Genomic DNA, 18811 nt, shown 5'->3' on the forward strand with positions numbered 1-18811 from the left:
CAGTAAATACAGTAGGTTCTTATAAACACCTTTGTCACTTGTATCTGTAATGATTAAATTCTTGAGGCAGTATTACTTAATTTTTAATTTAGTTTATAATTTGATTCTGGTAAAACCAGTCACTAGGTTGATTCTATTTGCACTCAAATTCTTGAATGTTGGTTTTTTTTTTTTTTTTTTTTGAGAAAAATGAAAACATTTAGACTACTTACATTCTTGCATTTTCTAGCATGTTTGTACAGCCCTTCAAGAGTTATTTAATGTTAATTGTTCAGTAGAAGATGTTCTCAATTTGGATTCTAGCACTGATGAGAAATTTAGCCGCCATTTGATATTTCAGCTCTCTGATGTTGCATTTAAAAATAATATCCATGTTGGTAAGTATGTTGTTTCTTTCTAAATTTTGGTAAACTTAGCTTTTTTTTAAAACTATGGAATTGTGTTCAATTTTGGATTTTTTTCCCCCTTAAAAGTGAGTGTTAAGCTATGATAACTATGAAAAAAGGGTTGCATTTGGAATCAGAGGACTTGGGTTCAAACTCTGACTCCATCACTTCCTACCTGTGTTGGGAAATTTTCTCTGGACCTCATTTTTCTCAGCTGTAAAATGAGGGAGTTGGAGCAAGATGATTGTAAAGGTCCCTTCTAGTTCTAAAGCTCCGGCCTTTCCCAAATACCTGAATATGCATATTAGCAGGATAAGTTACAAACATTCTGCAATATTAATTTTGCTAGTATTTATAAGTTAAAGCTATATAACCTTACCTTTCTGTCTTAGAATCTATATAGTGTATTGGTTCCAAGGCAGAAGAGCAGTAAGGGCTAGGCAGTGGGGGTTAAGTGACTTGCTCAGGGTCACACAGCTGAGGCCAGATTTGATTCTAAGACCTCCTATCTCCAGACCTGGCTCTCTACCACTGAGCTGCCTAGTTGCCCCCATCTGACCTATTTTTCAATGTGGATAGTCAAGTCAGCTAGTATTTATTAAGTGCCCACTGTGTGCCAGACTCCCTACTAAACACTGAGGATAGATACAGAGGAAGGCAAAAGCTAGTCTTTGCTTTTAAGAAGCTCACAGATTAGTGAACTATTGTAGAGATAATATTTTGGATATTCAGTTTTCTCAAAATAAACGAAGGTTGGGGCTTAACCAAAGTTCCCAGTATAATAGACAAATTTACTTTCTAATGTTTTTAAACTCTTTTTGTTTTAGTATCAATTCTAAGACTGAAGAGTGGCAAAGGCTAGGCCACTAGGGTTAAAGGACTTGTCTAGGGTCACAATATAATTTACTTTTCAAAATAATTTAACATCTTATACCCAATGATAAAGCAAATTTAATTACTTGATAATAATTATACTATAATAAAAATAATTACTTAGTAATAAGTTATAAATACATTTCAAGAAACAGGAAGGATTCATCTATGCTCATCTGGGTCAGTCTAGACACTGATTGGTTCATTCAATTGATTTATCAATAAATCAGTCATTTCTCTAATTTTTTAGCAGGGGAGACAAAGGAACAAAGGTGAGTTTAATATATGCCAAACCTGGATTAGCAAAAATGTTACTGATGATGAAGCTGTGATAGTTAAAGCTAGCAGTAGGGGTTAGGCATTGTCTGGGTCCAGTCCTTGAAAGATCAGCTGATGGGCCCTTTTATTGAGCGGAAGCAAATTGCTTGGGTGTCAGCCTTAAATTCAGAGTTATTGAGCCAACCCATTGTTAGGTTATTTGATTATTTAGTAAGAGAAGATGTTGACTTACGCTGAAGGTGTAGAAACTTGCTCTTAGGTACATATGATTAACACTTGAAGTCTTAAATTGAATAAAACAATCGCTCCAATTAATCTGATTGTATTTTTTTCTATAAGGTAATTTTGTTAGAAAAATTTTGCAACCTGTGATTACATTAGATGACAGTAAAATTAATGACAAGATATCGGGAGTACCAGGACACACAGCTTCCTCTTCTTCAAAAACAATAGTGAAACCAGAAATCTCTTTTGCAAACAAATCTGAAGATAAAAATACTGCAAAAAGTCAACCTTCAAGTAAGGTAGAAGAGTCAGAAACATCTGAGCAAAATGGGCCCAATCTTTCCTTTTTAATTGTGAAGAATAAAGGAGGAGAGGATCACCTTTTTGTAGATGTGGGTATGTAAATTTTGTGAACTTGTAGACTGGGAGCTGTTGGAATTATGTTATTCTATACAGGTAGCTTTGGACTAGCCTCAAAGGAAATTGGGGGAAATGGATTGGGGCGGGGGGCTACACAGATCCAGTGGTGCCAATGCCACTAGCCAAACATTGTGCCTGTCTTGCCCCATAGTAATGCCATATTAGGTGATATATTCAGTTCCTGAAAGGCCTGACCCCAAAAGAAGAGAAAGGAAGGGAATAAACATTGATTTAGCATCTGCAGTGTGCCAGGGACCGGAGCGAAGTCCTTTCTACAAATCTTATCTCATCTGTATAGCCATAGGTGCTTTTATAGAGCAATGGAGACTGAGGCAAACAGGTTAGGTGGCTTCTCCAAGGTCTCACCGCCAAGAAGTACATGAGGCCAAATTTGAACTTTTGGTCTTCCTGACTCCCTTGTGTCCCCAACTGCCTCAAGCAAGGAGTCTGCTCCCAGGCCTGCTGGGTTCAGCTTAATAATGATTCACTTGGAGGAATTAATCCAATCTTACATCTAGATCCATTTAAATGTCAGTGAGGAACTGATTTCTTAAATGTCCCTTGGCAATTTCAGAGAAGACTGGAAGTTCCTTTTAAAGAAAACTTGGCTTTTATAACTTTGGATTGAAAGCTATTTTTCCCCCTACATACCTAATGTAGATTATAGCAATAAAGTAGTATTCACTAGTTATGTAAAGTATTATTTAAAGACTATACAATAGCTCACATATCGTAATGCTTAAAGCTTAGAAAGTGCTTTAAGATTGAATATGAATGTCATAATACCCATTCTACAGATGAGAAAACTGAGTCTTAGGTGAAGTGAATTGTCTACTGTCACATATTAATAACGATCAGAGCAGAGACCAAATTCAGATCTTCCAACCCTAAGACCAGTACTTTTTCATTGTGCCACAGTCAGTTCTTAAAATTCAGACCTTTTTGGGGTTTGCTTTGTTTTTTTTTTACATGCATGGATTATATAGGAGTTTATACAAGAAATAGAAACTTCCGGCTGTACAAATCATCCAAATTGGGTAAATGGGTGCCTTTGGAAATTGCTGAAGATAACAAATTTTTTCCTAAACCGTCCAAGACAATTTCTGAAGAAAATCAATATTTCCTTTCTTCTTTGGTCACTAACATCAGGTATGTAGGGCCTGTCTTTTCTTTATGATAATTGTGGTAATAGTAATCCAAGAGTATCGGGTGGTGTTGGGGATCCTCTGAGGCTACCAGCTTCTCTGGAGTCGTCACCTCTATTGGAGATTGGGGCCTCTTAGCAGAGAAAAGGATCAAGAGAGTTGCCCTCCCGCCTTCTGCTTCTTTATCTAAGGTAAAAAAGAGCAGCCACCCAGGGCAGAGGATGGCTCCCTGGGGCCTCAGCGGTGTCCGCCAGCCCCTCCCTGATCCCTGTCCAAGATCCCAGAGAAATCAGCACATCCTCCTGATGGTCCCCCGGGGAATCCAGACTCTCTTCTTCCCTTCCTTCCACCCACATTCACCAGCTCCCTTATCTGTAAGCTAACCCTCACTATAAGATGAGTTACCTGGACTGTCTAGAGCAGTGATTCCCAAAGTGGGCGCTATCGCCCCCTGGTGGGTGCTGCAGCGATCCAGAGGAGCGGTGATGGCCACAGGTGCATTTATCTTTCCTATTAATTGCTATTAAAATTAAAAAAAAATTAAGTTCCAGGGGGCTAAGTAATGTTTTTTTTCTGGAAAGGGGGCGGTAGGTCAAAAAAGTTTGGGAACCACTGATCTAGAGGCAGTGAGGGAGCTTACATGTGCACAGAGTTTGGGGCTTAGAGTCAGGAAGACACAGGTCAAATCTAGTCTCACTCGCCAGCTATGTGACCCTGGGCAAGTCACTTAACCTCTGTTTTTCTCAGTTTCCTCATCTGTAAAATGGGGATAATAGGAGCACCTACTTCCCAGTGTGCTTGTGAGGATCAGATGATATACCTGTAAAGCTCTTAGTGCTAGCTCGACATAGATGCTCTATAAATGCTTGGTTCCTTCCTCTCCACTGGTCCCAGAGCCAGAAAATCTGAGTTCCAGCCATGACTCTGACACTCATTAGTTTTGTGGCTGTTGGAGAATCCCTGAGCCATCTGTAAAAGGGGAAGAATAATAACACTGGCACAATCTCCATCCGGGGGTGGTTGTCTAAAAAATATTTTGTGGACTTTCAAGTGTTATCTCTCTAAATGTGGTGGTGATACTGGAACCCAGGCTTCCCGACTACCTTAGACATTCCTCTGGCATGCTGCATTACCCTTCTTTTTTGACCCTTACCTTCTGTCTTAGAATCAATACTGGGTATTGGTTCCAAGGCAGAAGAGGGGTAAGGGCTAGGCAATGGGGGTCAAGTGACTTGCCCAGGGTCACACAGCTAGGAAGTGTCTGAGGCCAGATTTGAACCTAGGACCTCCCATCTTTGGGCCTGGCTTTCAAGCCACTGAACCACCCAGCTGCCTCCTACTTTACCCTTTTAATTTTCAGGCAACAAGCATTTATTAAATTCCTACCATATGCCAAACACTGTACTAATTGAGCTCCAAATTGCAGCTGCAAAAATCCTTATTCACTTTGTTATCCAAGGGAGTAATTTGTTTACTAACTACTACCACTTTCCTTTGGAGAGTTATGTGGGTACATATGATGCAACACATGTAGATGGTGAATAAATAGGATTTAATGCTCTAATATTTAGAACTGAATAGCTACTGTGTGTTATGAGTAAGATTAGATTAGCTAGTTATTAGGTATTGATTATATATTGATTAGGAAATACCTAGCAGGAAGGAGCTGGAGCAGGAATTCCAGGTTGGAATGAAGGAGGAGGAAGTCTATCTGTGCTGAGTGTGGACTCCATTAGTGGTGGGCAAAAACTGTTGCCAGCCTGGGAGCCCTCAGAGCAAAGGACACCTTGCATCCTGTTTTCCCCTGGGATCCTGTGTGGTGTGGCATTTAAGGAAAGGACAAGATCTACAGAGCCAAGAGAAGAGGACAGTGCTTCAAGCAAACCCCTTACTACTTGGTTCCTGGCATCCAGACATCATCAGTGGATTTCAGTGAAGAATCCCAAAGCCACAAAAGCCCTTAGCTGTACTCAAGCCTGGCAGGTTCCAGGTTTGAGGCAGAAACCCAGAGACTCCAGTATATTTCCTTGGGCCCTGTTAGTTAGATAGCTTAGATTAGTGTAGTTGAATAAGTCCTTCCCTGTCCCTTTGGGTTTTGTTATTAGGTGTTAAGATTTTAGAGTAGTCATTCCTATCCCTCCTTTTAGTTGTTTCTAATTAAAACTCAATTACAGGGGCAGCTGGGTAGCTCAGTGGAGTGAGAGTCAGGCCTAGAGACAGGAGGTCCTAGGTTCAAATCCAGCCTCAGCCACTTCCCAGCTGTGTGACCCTGGGCAAGTCACTTGACCCCCATTGCCCACCCTTACCACTCTTCCACCTATGAGACAATACACCGAAGTACAAGGGTTTAAAAAAAAACAACCCAATTACACCTTGTTACCTTGTCAGTTAATTCAAGGCCTCTGGCCAGAGTGACAGTTGGCTGTTATTTTTTCAGTTGGGAGTGGTGTAGCTGTACAAGACTTCAGTGTTCATTTTTAGTCTCTCTTACATCCCAGAGAGTGTTCCCACAAACCCCATAGTTGATTTTTAATATCCCTGGTGACCCCATTACTTATATTTTCCTACATGTGGCATTTTGTTTCTTTAATACTAATGCAATGCTATTTTAATTTCTTTGTTTATATTCTCAGATTTTCAGATACTTTACGAATTCTTACCTGTGATATAACTCCAAGTCCACAAAAAAGGGCTGAATGTTTTAATGGTGCCCGTACTAAAGGTACACTATTTAAAGTATTCTCTCTATTTACTATTTTTTTAAGCTTATTGAATCATACAATTAAATGAAATCTTTTTATATACACAATGTTCTTCTTATAAGTTTATTTTTTAAACTGTAAATTCAGTGTTTGGCTTCATCCAAATCTCCTTACAATCAATATAGCAAACTTGATCTGAGTTTCTTTCTTTCTTGAGCTACTTTATCAATGCCAAAAGGCAAAAAGGCATGGGGTGAGGGGTTGATAAACAGGAAAATGTGAGCATCTGGGCTGAAAAATTCGAGGCATTTGAATAAGTACAATCTGGTTGTATAACTTTTAGTTCTTGAATAGTTTACACATTCCCTTTCTTTTGTTGTAGGGAATGTCATTGAAGGCGTTCAATGTTCACCATACCCTGAAATTGATAACTTTGTACTTTCTTTGGTTAATAAAAATGGTGTTAATGGAGGTAAATATCTTTGTTATTATTTGTTAAGCATTACTCCGTCTCCCAATTGATGAATGTCAAAAGATATGAACAGAGTTTTTGGATGAAGAAATCAAAGCCAGATAAAAGGGTATATATGAAAAATGCTCTAAATCCCCAGTGATTAGAGAAATACAGTTTAAAACAACTGAGGTATCATCTCACATCTGTTAGATTGGTTAAGGTGACAAAAAGGCAAAACAACAAATAGTGGAGGGGATGTGGAAAAATAGGGACATGAAAATGCTATTGGTGGAACTGTGAACTGGAAAGCAATCTAGAATTATGCCGAGAGTTATAAAACTGTATTGCTGGATCTGTTTCCCAAAGAAAAGAACCCCTGTGCCCCCAAATATAGCAGCTCTCCTTGTGGGGGCAAAGAACTGAAAACTGAGAGGATGTCTATCAATTGGGGAATGGCTAAACAAATTGTGGTATGTGGTTGTGACAGAACACTACTGCATGGCAAGAAATAATGAGCAGGTTAATATTTTTTAAAACCTGGAAAGAACTACTTAAAATAATGAAGAGTGAAATGAGTAGAACCAAGAGAACATTGTATGCAACTACAGAATTAATGTTTGAAGAATACCTTGTGAGTGGCTACCTCTGGAGAAAGAACTGATAAATAGAAACACAAAAGACATAATTTATATATAAATACGTATATTTATGTATATATACATTTATATGTGTGTGTGTATATATATATGTACATACATATATATATATATATTTTTATCCTTACTTTCTATCTTAGAATCAGTACTAGGTATTGGTTCTGAGGCAAAAGAGTGTTAAGAGCTAAGCAGTTGGGATTAAGTTACTTATCTAGGGTCATACAGCTAGGAAGTATCTGAGTTTAGATTTAAACCTGGACCTAGCTCTCTATTCAATGAATCCTCTAGCTGCCCCATACATATATTTTGCCAGGTGATGCAGGAAGAGAAAGGAGGAGTTGAGATACCTGGAAATAATTTTATTTTAAAAAATTACTTAGATATGGTTCTTTTGAATATATAAGTATTATTCATGTTTTAGGAATTCGGTGTTGGAACTACTTTTTCCCAGAAGAATTACTTGTTTATGATATTTGTAAGTATCGTTGGTGTGAAAATATTAAAAGAGCCCACAAGAGTAATAACATAATGTAAGTAAATACTTAATATTTTAGAGTTATACATATTTTTATAAATTTATTGCCATTTTAAATTGAATTTTTACACTGAATTGTTAAGTTTATGGTTGCATTTTATTTCTAGTATTGCATACCTACTACATCTGACTTTGATTTATGCTGTACTTGAACGTTTACTTGGCTCAGCCTTAAAGAATTCATTAAAATAGTTATTTTTTTAAAACTACACAAGGTGACTGATCTGCAGCAAGTGGGAGCCGGTTAAAAAGGCCATGTTCAAGTACCAGAAGGGCCCATCTCTGCTTTCCTTGACATCAGTCTACTAGCCAGGGACATTTTTTTAAGTCTCAAGCTAAGGAAAGCCACTTGAAAAAAATGTAAACTGCCCAGAGTCAGAGACAGAAGCGGGATTAGCAGAGCACAGACTACCTGAGGACCTTGAAAAGGGAGAGAAGTTGAGCTGGGTTAAGATCAGAACCAGATTTTTGAGTGGAGTTGGAATTAGGGCACGTTAAAAGTGAGAGGGGGCATTGTTGGTATAATGCTTTTTTACCTATGTTGTTTGATACATAAATGAATTATTTAATACATTTAGGGACCTGGCCTGCCTGGGTTGAGTTCTGTCTAATAAGGCAACTATAAAATATGAGTAACAAAATAAATATGACTGGTGAAGTTTTCACTCACATTCAGCCTATTCTTAATTCACTAGAGTGCTACAGGAGGTCCAAATGGAAAAAAAAGTCATTACTTCTAGAGAAAAACTTCAGAAGAGAGTTGGTAATGAGTCAGCTTTAAAGGATATATATGTAGGTAGCACAGTGGAAAGAAGACCAGGCCTGGAGCTGGAAGGACCTGCATTTGAATTTGGCCTCAAACACTTCCTAGCTGTGTGATCTGGGTAAATCACTTAACCCCTTTGCCTAGGCTTTACTGCCCTTCTGTCTCAGAGTTGGTACTGACACAAAGTATGGGTCTTTAAAAAACAAGGGGGAGAGAGGACGTACAAGAACTCGACCGGCCAGAGAGCGGCTTGGTCTTAATTATTATGACTCAAAGTCCTATTGGTGTTTTTTACTTATTAGGTCCTGTATAGTAGCATTTTGAATCTATTCTTATTTTCATAGTTACTATAATCTCCAGAAATCTCAGGCCCAATTAGCTGGTTTGCATTATGCATCCATGACTTGCTTATAATCTTTCTCTTATGCTCCCTACACGTTTTATATTAATTACTGCAGTTTTCAGGCTTTACTGTAAGTCTCTAAGTAGTTGCTGGTCTGCCCCAGTAGAAGGAGTTTCCATACCAGGACTTCCCAGCCCAGAGTTTCACTATCAATATTTTTGTAATTCAGGAGTTGGTCTATCAGGATTATAGTTAAAGTTTGTACCATTTTCATTGCTGAAGAGAGGCCACCAGCAAGGAAGACTTGGGCTGGAATCTCCCTGGAGACCTTTACCATCTAAGCCTTTTAAGTCTTTTAGGCTTCATTTCCTTTATATGTAAAGTGAAAGAGTAGGATTCAAAGTCTTAGGTTCTCTAATCTTGCCCTTCTGGATCCTTCGGTAGCCTCGGACACTCGCCCCTACCCCACCTTCTGAAATACTTTTTTTTTTTTTTGCCTTCCTGATAAGGTCCTGTTTGTAAGTTTGATCAATAAGTGCCAGCCTAGTGCTAAGTGCTCTTCTACACCCTGAAACCGAAAGTTGATTTTCATTCTTTTTTAAGACTCCTTCCCTTTACAACTTTATCTTTCACCTGCAGTCTGGGAGGAACTTGCCTAAAGACCAGGCTTTTGTCTTGTAGTGACCTACACTCTAGACTCAATTCTGTTTTGAAATGAATCTCCACCCTTTAATTGTCTGCCTTTGCAGTTTCTCCACTACCCAATTACCCCTAATTGAATTCATTTGTAACTTTACCCACCATTCATTTAACTCATTCAAGTTGATTCAATGGACTACCACCAGTAAAACCTATTTTCCTTGTTATTGAGTCCTTTTCCATTGGGTCTGGGTTTTCTTGGCGAAGATACTTGGGTCTTTGGCTATTTCTTTCTCCAGCTCATTTTATAGATGAGGGCTCTGAGGTAAACAGGGTTAAGTGACTAGGCCAGGGTCACCTGGTAGTAAGTGTCTGAGGCCAGATTTGAACTCGGGAAGATGTGTTTTCTTGACTTCAGGTGACATGGGCATTGTGCAGAGATGGCAGGGACCCTGTAACCCTTAACTCAGATGGGCTGTGAACAGGGAAATTCCCTTCCCCCTTCCTGCCCTGGGGACTCCCGAGGCAAAGGCCATTGTTCTTGGAATTCCTTTAAGTCGAGATAGACAAAGAGATACACCTCCAGAACTCACCTGGACCTGGATCTAACCCCTAAGCCCTGAGGGTCTCCACCTGGACAGTCTAACCCCTAAGCCCTGAGGGTCTCCGACAGACCCTGCACCCACTGAATGCCTGAGTGCAAGGAGTGCACTCTAGGGGAAAGGATACCAAAGGGCAAGAACTGGGGGACTTGGGGGCAGCCTCTTTTTACTTTTAAGCTAAGTTTGGAGTCCTCTCATTCTTGAGAATGGTTTCCTTCCTGAACCCAGGGGTTCACCATTTGCTCCCCTATAACACAGGCAGGCAGTCTGCCATCAATCCTGTTATCTGTGGATTATTCCTATTTCCTGAATGCAGAGTAGCTTCAGTGACTTATTTTACCTTTATTAAAATCTCTACCAATCAAGATTGCCAGGGTAGGTCTAAATGATGTACTACCTGGGCAATCAGAAGGAAAGAATGCCTAGGAGGTTTTAAAAAACTCAGTAAAGTCCTCACTTGTGGTATTTTAGCCACCTAGAGTCCATTGATCTAATTTTTTGGCCACTGTCAGCCTAACTGATAAATTGGTCATGCTCCAACCACTAGCTCAGTTTATCTAAATTTTCAAACATAGGTAGGGAACAGGATGGAAGGTAATCTATGTTGTAAATGATGAGATGAGAACAATCTGTTCTGGATCGGGATCAGATATTCATGTTGCCAAGGTCATCTCCACTGTCCTGCACCATCACCAGTCATCCTGACTTTTGTCTTTCCACTGGACTTTGATGTCTCTTTTTATGCTTCCCTAGAATGCTTAATTCGCTCATGGAATTTTCTTTTCAGCCATTTTTTTTTTTTTAAAGAAATGTCTAAAAAGTGCTGTTTCATTAAATGTCAATTTTCCCCTGGATGATTGTGCTCAGTTGTAGGCCTAGATCCTTTGCCTTTCAGAATATCTTTTCCATGCCTTCTTATTTTTTAATGTTCTTTAATGCCAGATCCTATGAATATCCTGACTTTGGCCCCACAATATTTGAATTGTTTCCTTATGGCTTCTTGCAGTACTTTTTCCTTGTCTGGGGCTTGTTGAACTTGGTTATATGAGTCTTGGAATGTTTTATTTTAGGGTTTCTTTCAGAGGTAATGAGTAGATACTTGCAATTTCCACTAAGGTAGTTTTCCATGATTTGGTATGATATGGCATCTAGGTTCTTTTTTTGATCATAGTTTTAGGTCATTGGAATTAGGGATTCTTAGATTGTCTCTCCTCGATCTATTTTCCAGGTGGGTTGTTTTTCCAATGAGGTGTTTCAGATTTTCTTCTATTTTTCATTTTTTTGACTTTGTCTTATTGTCTCTTGCTGTCTTATAGAATCATTGGTTTCCATTTCCTCAATTCTAATTTTTTGGGGAGTTATTTTTTTCCTTGAACTCTTGTGTTTCCTCTTCCATTAAAAAAATACTTCTGTTGCATCCTGCATAGCTCATGGCACAAAAAGGGGTGTATAGTAAGCGGTTATCAATAAATACTCTAATCCAGTGGTTCCCAAACTTTTTTGGCCTACCGCCCCCTTTCCAGAAAAAATATTACTTAGCACCCCTGGAAATTAATTTTTTAAAAAATTTTAATAGCAATTAATAGGAAAGATAAATGCACCTGTGGCCATCACCGCTTTCCTAGATCACTGCAGCACCCACCAGGGGGCGGTGGCACCCTCTTTGGGAATCACTGCTCTAATCGATTAATTGGTCTCATATAAAATAGATCACCAAATTTTACAGTAACAATGAATATTATTATTTCATGTTCTGCACTGTATAATTATAAATGGCCTAGACCAGTCCTAGAGAAGATTTGAAAAAGTGTGCCTCCCTCCCAGTTGCAGAAAAGTGAGGGGGCAATAGGTGGGGAATGTTGCATAAACTTTTAGATACAACAAAGGTGGTTTGGTTTGTAGAACCTTTTTTTTTTCCCTTGCAAAATTCTCTGTTATATGGGATGACTTGCTTGGATTAGATGGAGGATTCACAAAAGAGGGAAATCTTAAAGATAAATTACTGAAAATAAGAATCTACTAATTGATCCACTAATTATGGAAAGTAATATGGAATTATGCCTCCCCCCACAAAGAGTTACAAAAAATGCCCATACTTTTTGATCCAAAGAGCCCATAGCTAGGCATCAGTTCCAAGGAGGAGAAAAAATAGAAGGGTTCCACCAAAAACCCCAAAATACGTTTTTGGAGTAGAATAGTAGAGACCCATCAGTCGGTAATATCTAAACAAATGGGATCATAGAGGCTATCTGGTCCAACCCTCCCCCCTCCCCCATAGGAAGGGGAGTGATCAGAAAATTTGGGGTATAGTTGTTTACCCCGTAGGTGGATGTGAAAGGGCCTCTTCTCCCTCACAGCTACCCCTCCCCACTGGGAGACAAAATGGGGTTCCCAGAGGAAAATGGGGGATCCCTGCTACTCATGCCAGGGTGTGAATGTTAAAGGGATGTTATCTTCACAAGGGGGAACGAGTGTAACCCCAATAAGGTGTTTGTGCCAGCCAGAACAAACAGAAACCTCCCCCTACACCTAGCTGGAGGTCAGGCTTAAAATGGTGGTCTGCTCGCCTTTCTTCCTCAACCCCCTCATTCTGCCTCCTACCAATTGAGTACACTCTGACCTGACTTAGAGAGAAATGAAATGGGTTTATTACAGGAACAGATAATCAAGGGAAACAAGGATGGGATGCACAGGAAAGGGGGTGCAGGTAGTTCCCTAACTCCTAAGGTAGGGTACCCACAGAGTTACTTCTGTGTTCCCCAAACACAACTTCACAGCTTCATTGACCCAGATCCCAAAATAGTGATCCTACAGCTAAGATTTGTTATTAACTAGAGGGAATATTGAAGGGCAATGCCCAAGGCAACTTGTGGGTCCCAGGGGTCGGCTCCCCATAGAAGTCCAGACACCCCTGGCCAACACTGAAGAATCTGTTGTTGTAATTCAAGTGAGTTCAGGAACCAGTGTAGATCATGAGAGATAGTCTTCTCTGAAAGCCTGAGGAAACTCCTCCAAAGTTCACTTTGTGGGTCCCACAAGCAGCCCCAAACAACCTCCTCCCACCAGGACTGAAAAGCCCAAAGCTAGTGAGTCAGTTGGCTCTCCTCAGAAGTCACTGCTTCAGCCCAACTGTCACTGGATCTTCTTTGCTCTGTTCCATCTCTCAAGGTTCCAGCATGCCTGGCTTAGCCTTGCTTCTTATACCCCCCACTCCCACCTTACTTTACAGATGAATAAACTGAGGCCCAGTAAGGTCTGGTGACTGGTCACCAAAGTAGTATCAAAGGTGAAATGTGAAGACCTGAGCCAGTCCTCTTCCCACTGAAACACTGAAGCTTACGAGGAACTGATTCAGAATGAAATAAACAGAATCAAGAAAAACAATTTATAACAATAGCATAAGTGGAAAGAATGGGAAAAAGATCCTCTACACTCAGTCTCTATTCATTAAAATGACAAATAAGCCTGAACCCAGAAAAGAGCTGGGAAAGTGTGCTTTCTTCCCTTCTTCCTAGAGGCTGGGTTTATACATGTAAAATATCACATATTTCAGGGCCTCCGGTGTCAGATTCAGTTGATTTCTTGGTTATGCCGAACAGCCTTTTTTTCTTATTATAAAGGATTGTTCACTGAATAAGTGGGGGAAAGTCAGGAGTGAAGGTGATTTTAAGAACAAAAACTAGATGAAACTTTAAAAAAATAATATGTTAAAGGATTAGGAGACTTAATGTTTGTATTGATATTTAAAGGATTCTAGTGGATCTGAAAAATGAAGTTTGGTATCAAAAATGTCATGACCCTGTCTGCAGAGCGGAAAACTTCAAATCTGATTGTGAGTTATTAATTTTTTTAAAGAGTTTTTCCAGAAATTAAAAATGTCTGTTTTATTTTAAGCAATAAATAAAAATCTCTCTGATTTAGATTTCCCATTACCACCTGAAGTGTGTCTCTTGTATCTGTTCAAAGAGGTACGTGCTATTTTTTGTTACTTTATAATAGCCAACTTGTCATTGGATTGAATGTATACGTGTTTATGATTATGAGTATTTAAAATCCAAGCCATTCTGAAACTTCTAGTAGCTTCCTATCCCATTCTCCCGTTCCCCAAATATGTATGAATGGTATGACTTAAAGGATTAAGATGGCCGTTTTTATTTTTTCATATGTTCATTTTTGGAATTTCATTCATACTCTGGCCACGCCCCTCAGAAATATCAAACCGTTAGTGCAGATAGATAAATGCAGGGTTCAGGACAACAAACAATTTGAACAGCTGGCTCCTTACATTCCCAAGATGATTCCTCCTGAGCCTTAGGCATGTTAGAACTAAATTCAGTAAGATTTTTATTTTTTTACATCATAAGTAGAAATCACCCAGTAGGATGGAGCTGAAAGCTAGTTTGGGATATGTAAGTATATTTTATTGGGCCATAGAGAAATTATCTCTACTGGAGAGTGGATGAGGAAGGCTGGAAAATAATTGCTTCTTGGTGTCGGGGCAAAAGAGAATATCCTTTACAGAGAAGGGAGTCCAAACGAAATACTTTTTGTATAGAGTTATACCTCTCATAAAATGTAGTGTTCTTACTGAATAAAACAAGTTTGTGCCTAAAGACTTGAGAAAACAAGTAATCATCGAAAGTAAAGAGAGCTCTTTATTTAGAATAGAAAATGGAAAAACATTTAAATTAATAAAATTAAGAGTTGGCTTTAAAGATCAATAAAGCTAACTGTTTACTACAATTCATCAAAATTAGAAAGAAAGGAAATATACAAAATATTTAGGAATTTTAACAGCAAATGTATATAGTTGTATGCTAATATGCCTGAAAACATCACAATTTACAAAACTATAAATTAACAAAATTAGAAAAAAACAATTTCATTAGGGGAAATAAATCAGTGAATTAACCCACAAAAAAACACCTCACTCAAATGGGTTTATTGAGTTTCTTCCAAATCTTCAAAGAATAATTGAGATATTGACTTTCTAAATGTAGTGAAAGATGAAGTACTACCTGTCTCTCTTTATGAGGCCTATATGGTATTCTAAAACCTTTTAAAAACAAAACACTAAAAAGAAATCATAGGCCACTCATTAATGAAGATAGATGTAAAAATATTATTAGAGAATAATTAATAATAGAGAATATTAAAAATATTGCTAATTGTGAGATAAGTAAATTTAGAAGGATTAACATAATGAAAAGATCAGCATATGTCATTTATTGCACATAATGTTTACTTAGAAAATTTAGGCACGACAAAAATTAAGGTGAAGTCCTCAGACTATTTTAGTATTCATTCTGGAATGCCATGGTAGGCCCTGAAGACCAGCACTCCGAACCTCAAAGCCTAGAATGGGACCTACGCCCAGAGGCAGAGACACCAGTGAGGGTTGCCTGCCTCACCCAAAAGTGCAGTCTGAGCCCTTCACCATCCCAGATGTTTCATGCCACTCCTGGGGTTCCCCCAGCTAGGTTTTCCCAAAGGGCATGCCCTCTGCTCCTCCCGTCTCCAGAGACACTGGACTCTATGCTAAGTATCTCTAGTTTCCCTGGGAGGCTACATGTCTTGTTTGCCTTCCTGTTGGGCTCCTGGCTACCTTTTGGTGCAGTTCTTGGGGAGAATAATTCACACAGTAGAATGTTCTCATTGGATTCTTGGTCATTATTTGGTCTGGTGTGATTTTTAGGCCTTACCACAATAAGCAAGCCTGCCTCGGTTCAGGCAACCACCTTGTTATGGATCTGGTCTGTGATTTCATTCAAATATATATTTTAGGATGACGAAGACTACATTTTGAATGGAACTGAAAGTAGAAACATCGCAAATAACCAAAAACTCCCAGATTTTCAAGAATTATCTTCTAGAATATTGACAAGTGAGCTGCCTTCAAATACAGATTGGGATAACTGGATTGATGATTCCTGTTTTTTGGAAGCTGTTGAAGATGTTGAATTAGCTGAAGCTGCAGAGAAGAGTATGGTGGCCAGTGACAGCCTCATAGCGAATGAAATTCCTGATGCACTTCTTTTAGAAGTCATGAGAAGAACAGAGAACACGGAGGAGCTTACTAATGTACTGTAATTACTAATGTAATGACTTCAGATAGTGTCCAGAGATAAAATGTTGGCCTTTGTCAAATTCAGTGTAAACAAATGAAGTCATTATTTGTTATGGGCTAAGTAGATGTGAGTTCAAGTCCCACCTCTGCCTCCTACTGGCTGTCAGAGACCTTCCTCCTTAGTACCACAATAGGCCACTTTCTAAGACTATCAGTGGTGGCAGACGAGCTGACCTCACCTGAGAGTTATGCGGCCTGTTGAAATCAGGTCTAGTCCCAAGCCTTGTTACCTATCATTCTAGTACCTCTTATCAAACCAGAGGATCCTTATCACTTTTTGTACATTTTCCTAGTTATTACTAGAAATTTCTAGTTATTACTAGAAATTCTATTAAATGTTGATTACTGTAATGGTCTTGATGTATATCATAACCTCGGGATCACTCATACAAGTCTGACACTCAGTCCTTGGGTGTCACTCCATGTCACATGTGCGAGGTCTCCCAGTATATGAAGAAGACTGAATAAAAGCCCAGGGTGAACATTAACCTCCTCGATGCTTACCAACAGTATGGATACAGCAGAGTCTATAGGGGCAGGTAAGTCAGAAATCCAGGCCACCCACAAACTTGCTAACTTTAACACTGGCTGAGCCCTAGGCCCAGGCAGCTTAGAAGGATAGACAGCAGCTCCTCAGCCGGCCACAGTGCTCAGAGATCTGAGGCCCGGCTCTGCAAGCTCGTGGCTACTTACTACCCAGCACCCCAGAGAAGTAAGGAAAACTGAGTAATCCCTGTCGCTTCAGAAATTAAGACTTTCCCCCTATAAAACAGAAAAGTTTGGGAGCCATTTTTGGAATTGCCACCCCAAAGTGGATCTGAGAGGGCAGACAGCTTTCTGCAGAGCTAGTGTCAGTTAGGAAACTTTGATTAAGCACTGAGGATGCAAAGAGGCAGAAACAAGGTCCACATTCTTTTTTTTTTTTTTTTTTTAATATTTTCCCCTAGTTACATATTTCATATTCTTTCCCCCTCCCCTTAGCTGACACACAATTCCACTGGGTTTTACATGTATCATTGATCAAGGCCTAATTCCATATTATTGATAGTTTAAGGTCCACATTCTAATGGGGAGAAGAGAGGTACAGACTGTAAAAAGAAGGGAGACAGGCTCAAAGGCCTCCTGCAGAAGAGGAGTAATTAAGCCATAGGGCTAATGGTAAAGAATAGTGGGTAAAATCTGTTTAAGGCCGGAGAGAATCTTGGGAAGCCTGCCAGTTGGAATTCTGGGTAGTGGCTGTGTCAATTGGTTTTCCAACTGCCAATGGACTAGTGCAGGTGTTTGGCCTGGGAGGAGGCTGATATTTCTGTTCCCCGGAACATGGAAAGAACCCAGTGGCGGGTGAAGGAGAACATGTTAGAGTTTCTGAAATAAGTTTGTGGGAAATTAACAGAACAGAGAAAGAAAGAGATTGTTTCCTGTGTGGCGGCTGAGAAGGCCACGCCATTCTGAGGCCTGCTGAGGCCCCAAAGCCTAGCTAGGCCCCAAAAGGGCAGGCAGTGTGAAGAGTGAGTGAATAACTGAGCTGGGTAGAAGCTGAAAGAGATCTAAGGAGACAGAACGAGACTGTGTTTTTCCTCTGTGGCTGGAGACAGAGGCAGCCATTTCCTAAAAAAAAAAAACAAAACAATAATAACAATAATTTATTTATTTATTTATTTAAAGCCCTTAACTTCTCTGTATTGGCTCCAAGGCAGAAGAGTGGTAAGGGTGGGCAATGGGAGTCAAGTGACTTGCCCAGGGTCACACAGCTGGGAAGCGTCTGAGGTCCGATTTGAACCTAGGACCTCCCATCTCTAGGCCTGAGAGGCAGCCATTTTTGAAGCCTGTGTAGGCCCAGAAGCCCGCTTAGGCCGAAAAGCCTGGTGACTGGCTGTTAGTGAGAAGACTACCAACTGACTCAAAGCTGAAGGAGACTTAAGGAGACAGTAAATATATAATTAGAGGATTAGTAATTAGCATAAGGTTATTTAGTATAGTTTTGGGTTTTTTAGTGATAGATTAGGAGGGTTTTAAGGAGACGAGTTCCTCAAGCAGAAAGATAGTCCTTGCAGACTAGTGGTATGGAAAAAATCTTAGACCCCTTTTAGATTAGGAAATCCTAATCCTCAAAACCTTTATTTACCTTCTTTACTGTTCCTTAACATTTACTAGTTATTAGAGATTTTTTTACATCTGTCTCTATTGCGCACTTGGCCGATCTGCCACAAGCAATAAAGGAGATGGTGTAACCAAATTTCCCACCTTAACATTCCTGGCCATTCCTATTTGTAACATTCTTGGCTATTCCTATTTCTTACATTTTCAGCCAAGAATATTTCCAACATTTTCTGACTGCACATATTCTAGCATTCTATCTAGAATATATTTTTTTTACAAGGGTGAGGAGATAGTAAGAAGGCCAGTGTCCCTGGATTAGAGAGAGAAGGAAGGCTCAATGGATAGGGAGGGCCCAGGTTGTAAAGGGTTTATTTTCAATCCTGGAGGTAAGAGGAAACCAAGGGAGATGGTGAACAGGATAAGGTAAGTGGTCAGACCTACATTTTAGGAAAATCACTTTGGCGCTGAGTGGAAGATGGGCCTGTGGTTGGCAGCCTCTGTGTAAGTAGAGAGGGGGGTGTGTACAGGAGATGTGGGGAAGGCAGAAAAGACAAGGATA

The 18811-nt window shown here is 39.6% G+C and overlaps 1 protein-coding gene across 1 annotated transcript in view; it reads left to right on the plus strand.

Annotated features, from left to right (window-relative positions):
- The window catches only part of PRIMPOL (primase and DNA directed polymerase), a 28348-nt gene extending 11845 nt beyond the window's left edge, over positions 1-16503 (plus strand). The window contains exons 5-13 of the mRNA XM_044682367.1: positions 230-377; positions 1878-2159; positions 3170-3332; positions 5962-6050; positions 6413-6502; positions 7562-7670; positions 13775-13857; positions 13947-13993; positions 15810-16503. Of these exons, the coding sequence (XP_044538302.1) occupies positions 230-377; positions 1878-2159; positions 3170-3332; positions 5962-6050; positions 6413-6502; positions 7562-7670; positions 13775-13857; positions 13947-13993; positions 15810-16115 (1317 nt within the window). The 3' untranslated portion in view covers positions 16116-16503. The remainder of the gene's footprint in view (positions 1-229; positions 378-1877; positions 2160-3169; positions 3333-5961; positions 6051-6412; positions 6503-7561; positions 7671-13774; positions 13858-13946; positions 13994-15809) is intronic.
- Positions 16504-18811: the final 2308 nt, after the last annotated feature.

Source organism: Gracilinanus agilis, chromosome 6 (assembly GCF_016433145.1).
Source record: "Gracilinanus agilis isolate LMUSP501 chromosome 6, AgileGrace, whole genome shotgun sequence".
NCBI lineage: Eukaryota > Metazoa > Chordata > Mammalia > Didelphimorphia > Didelphidae > Gracilinanus > Gracilinanus agilis.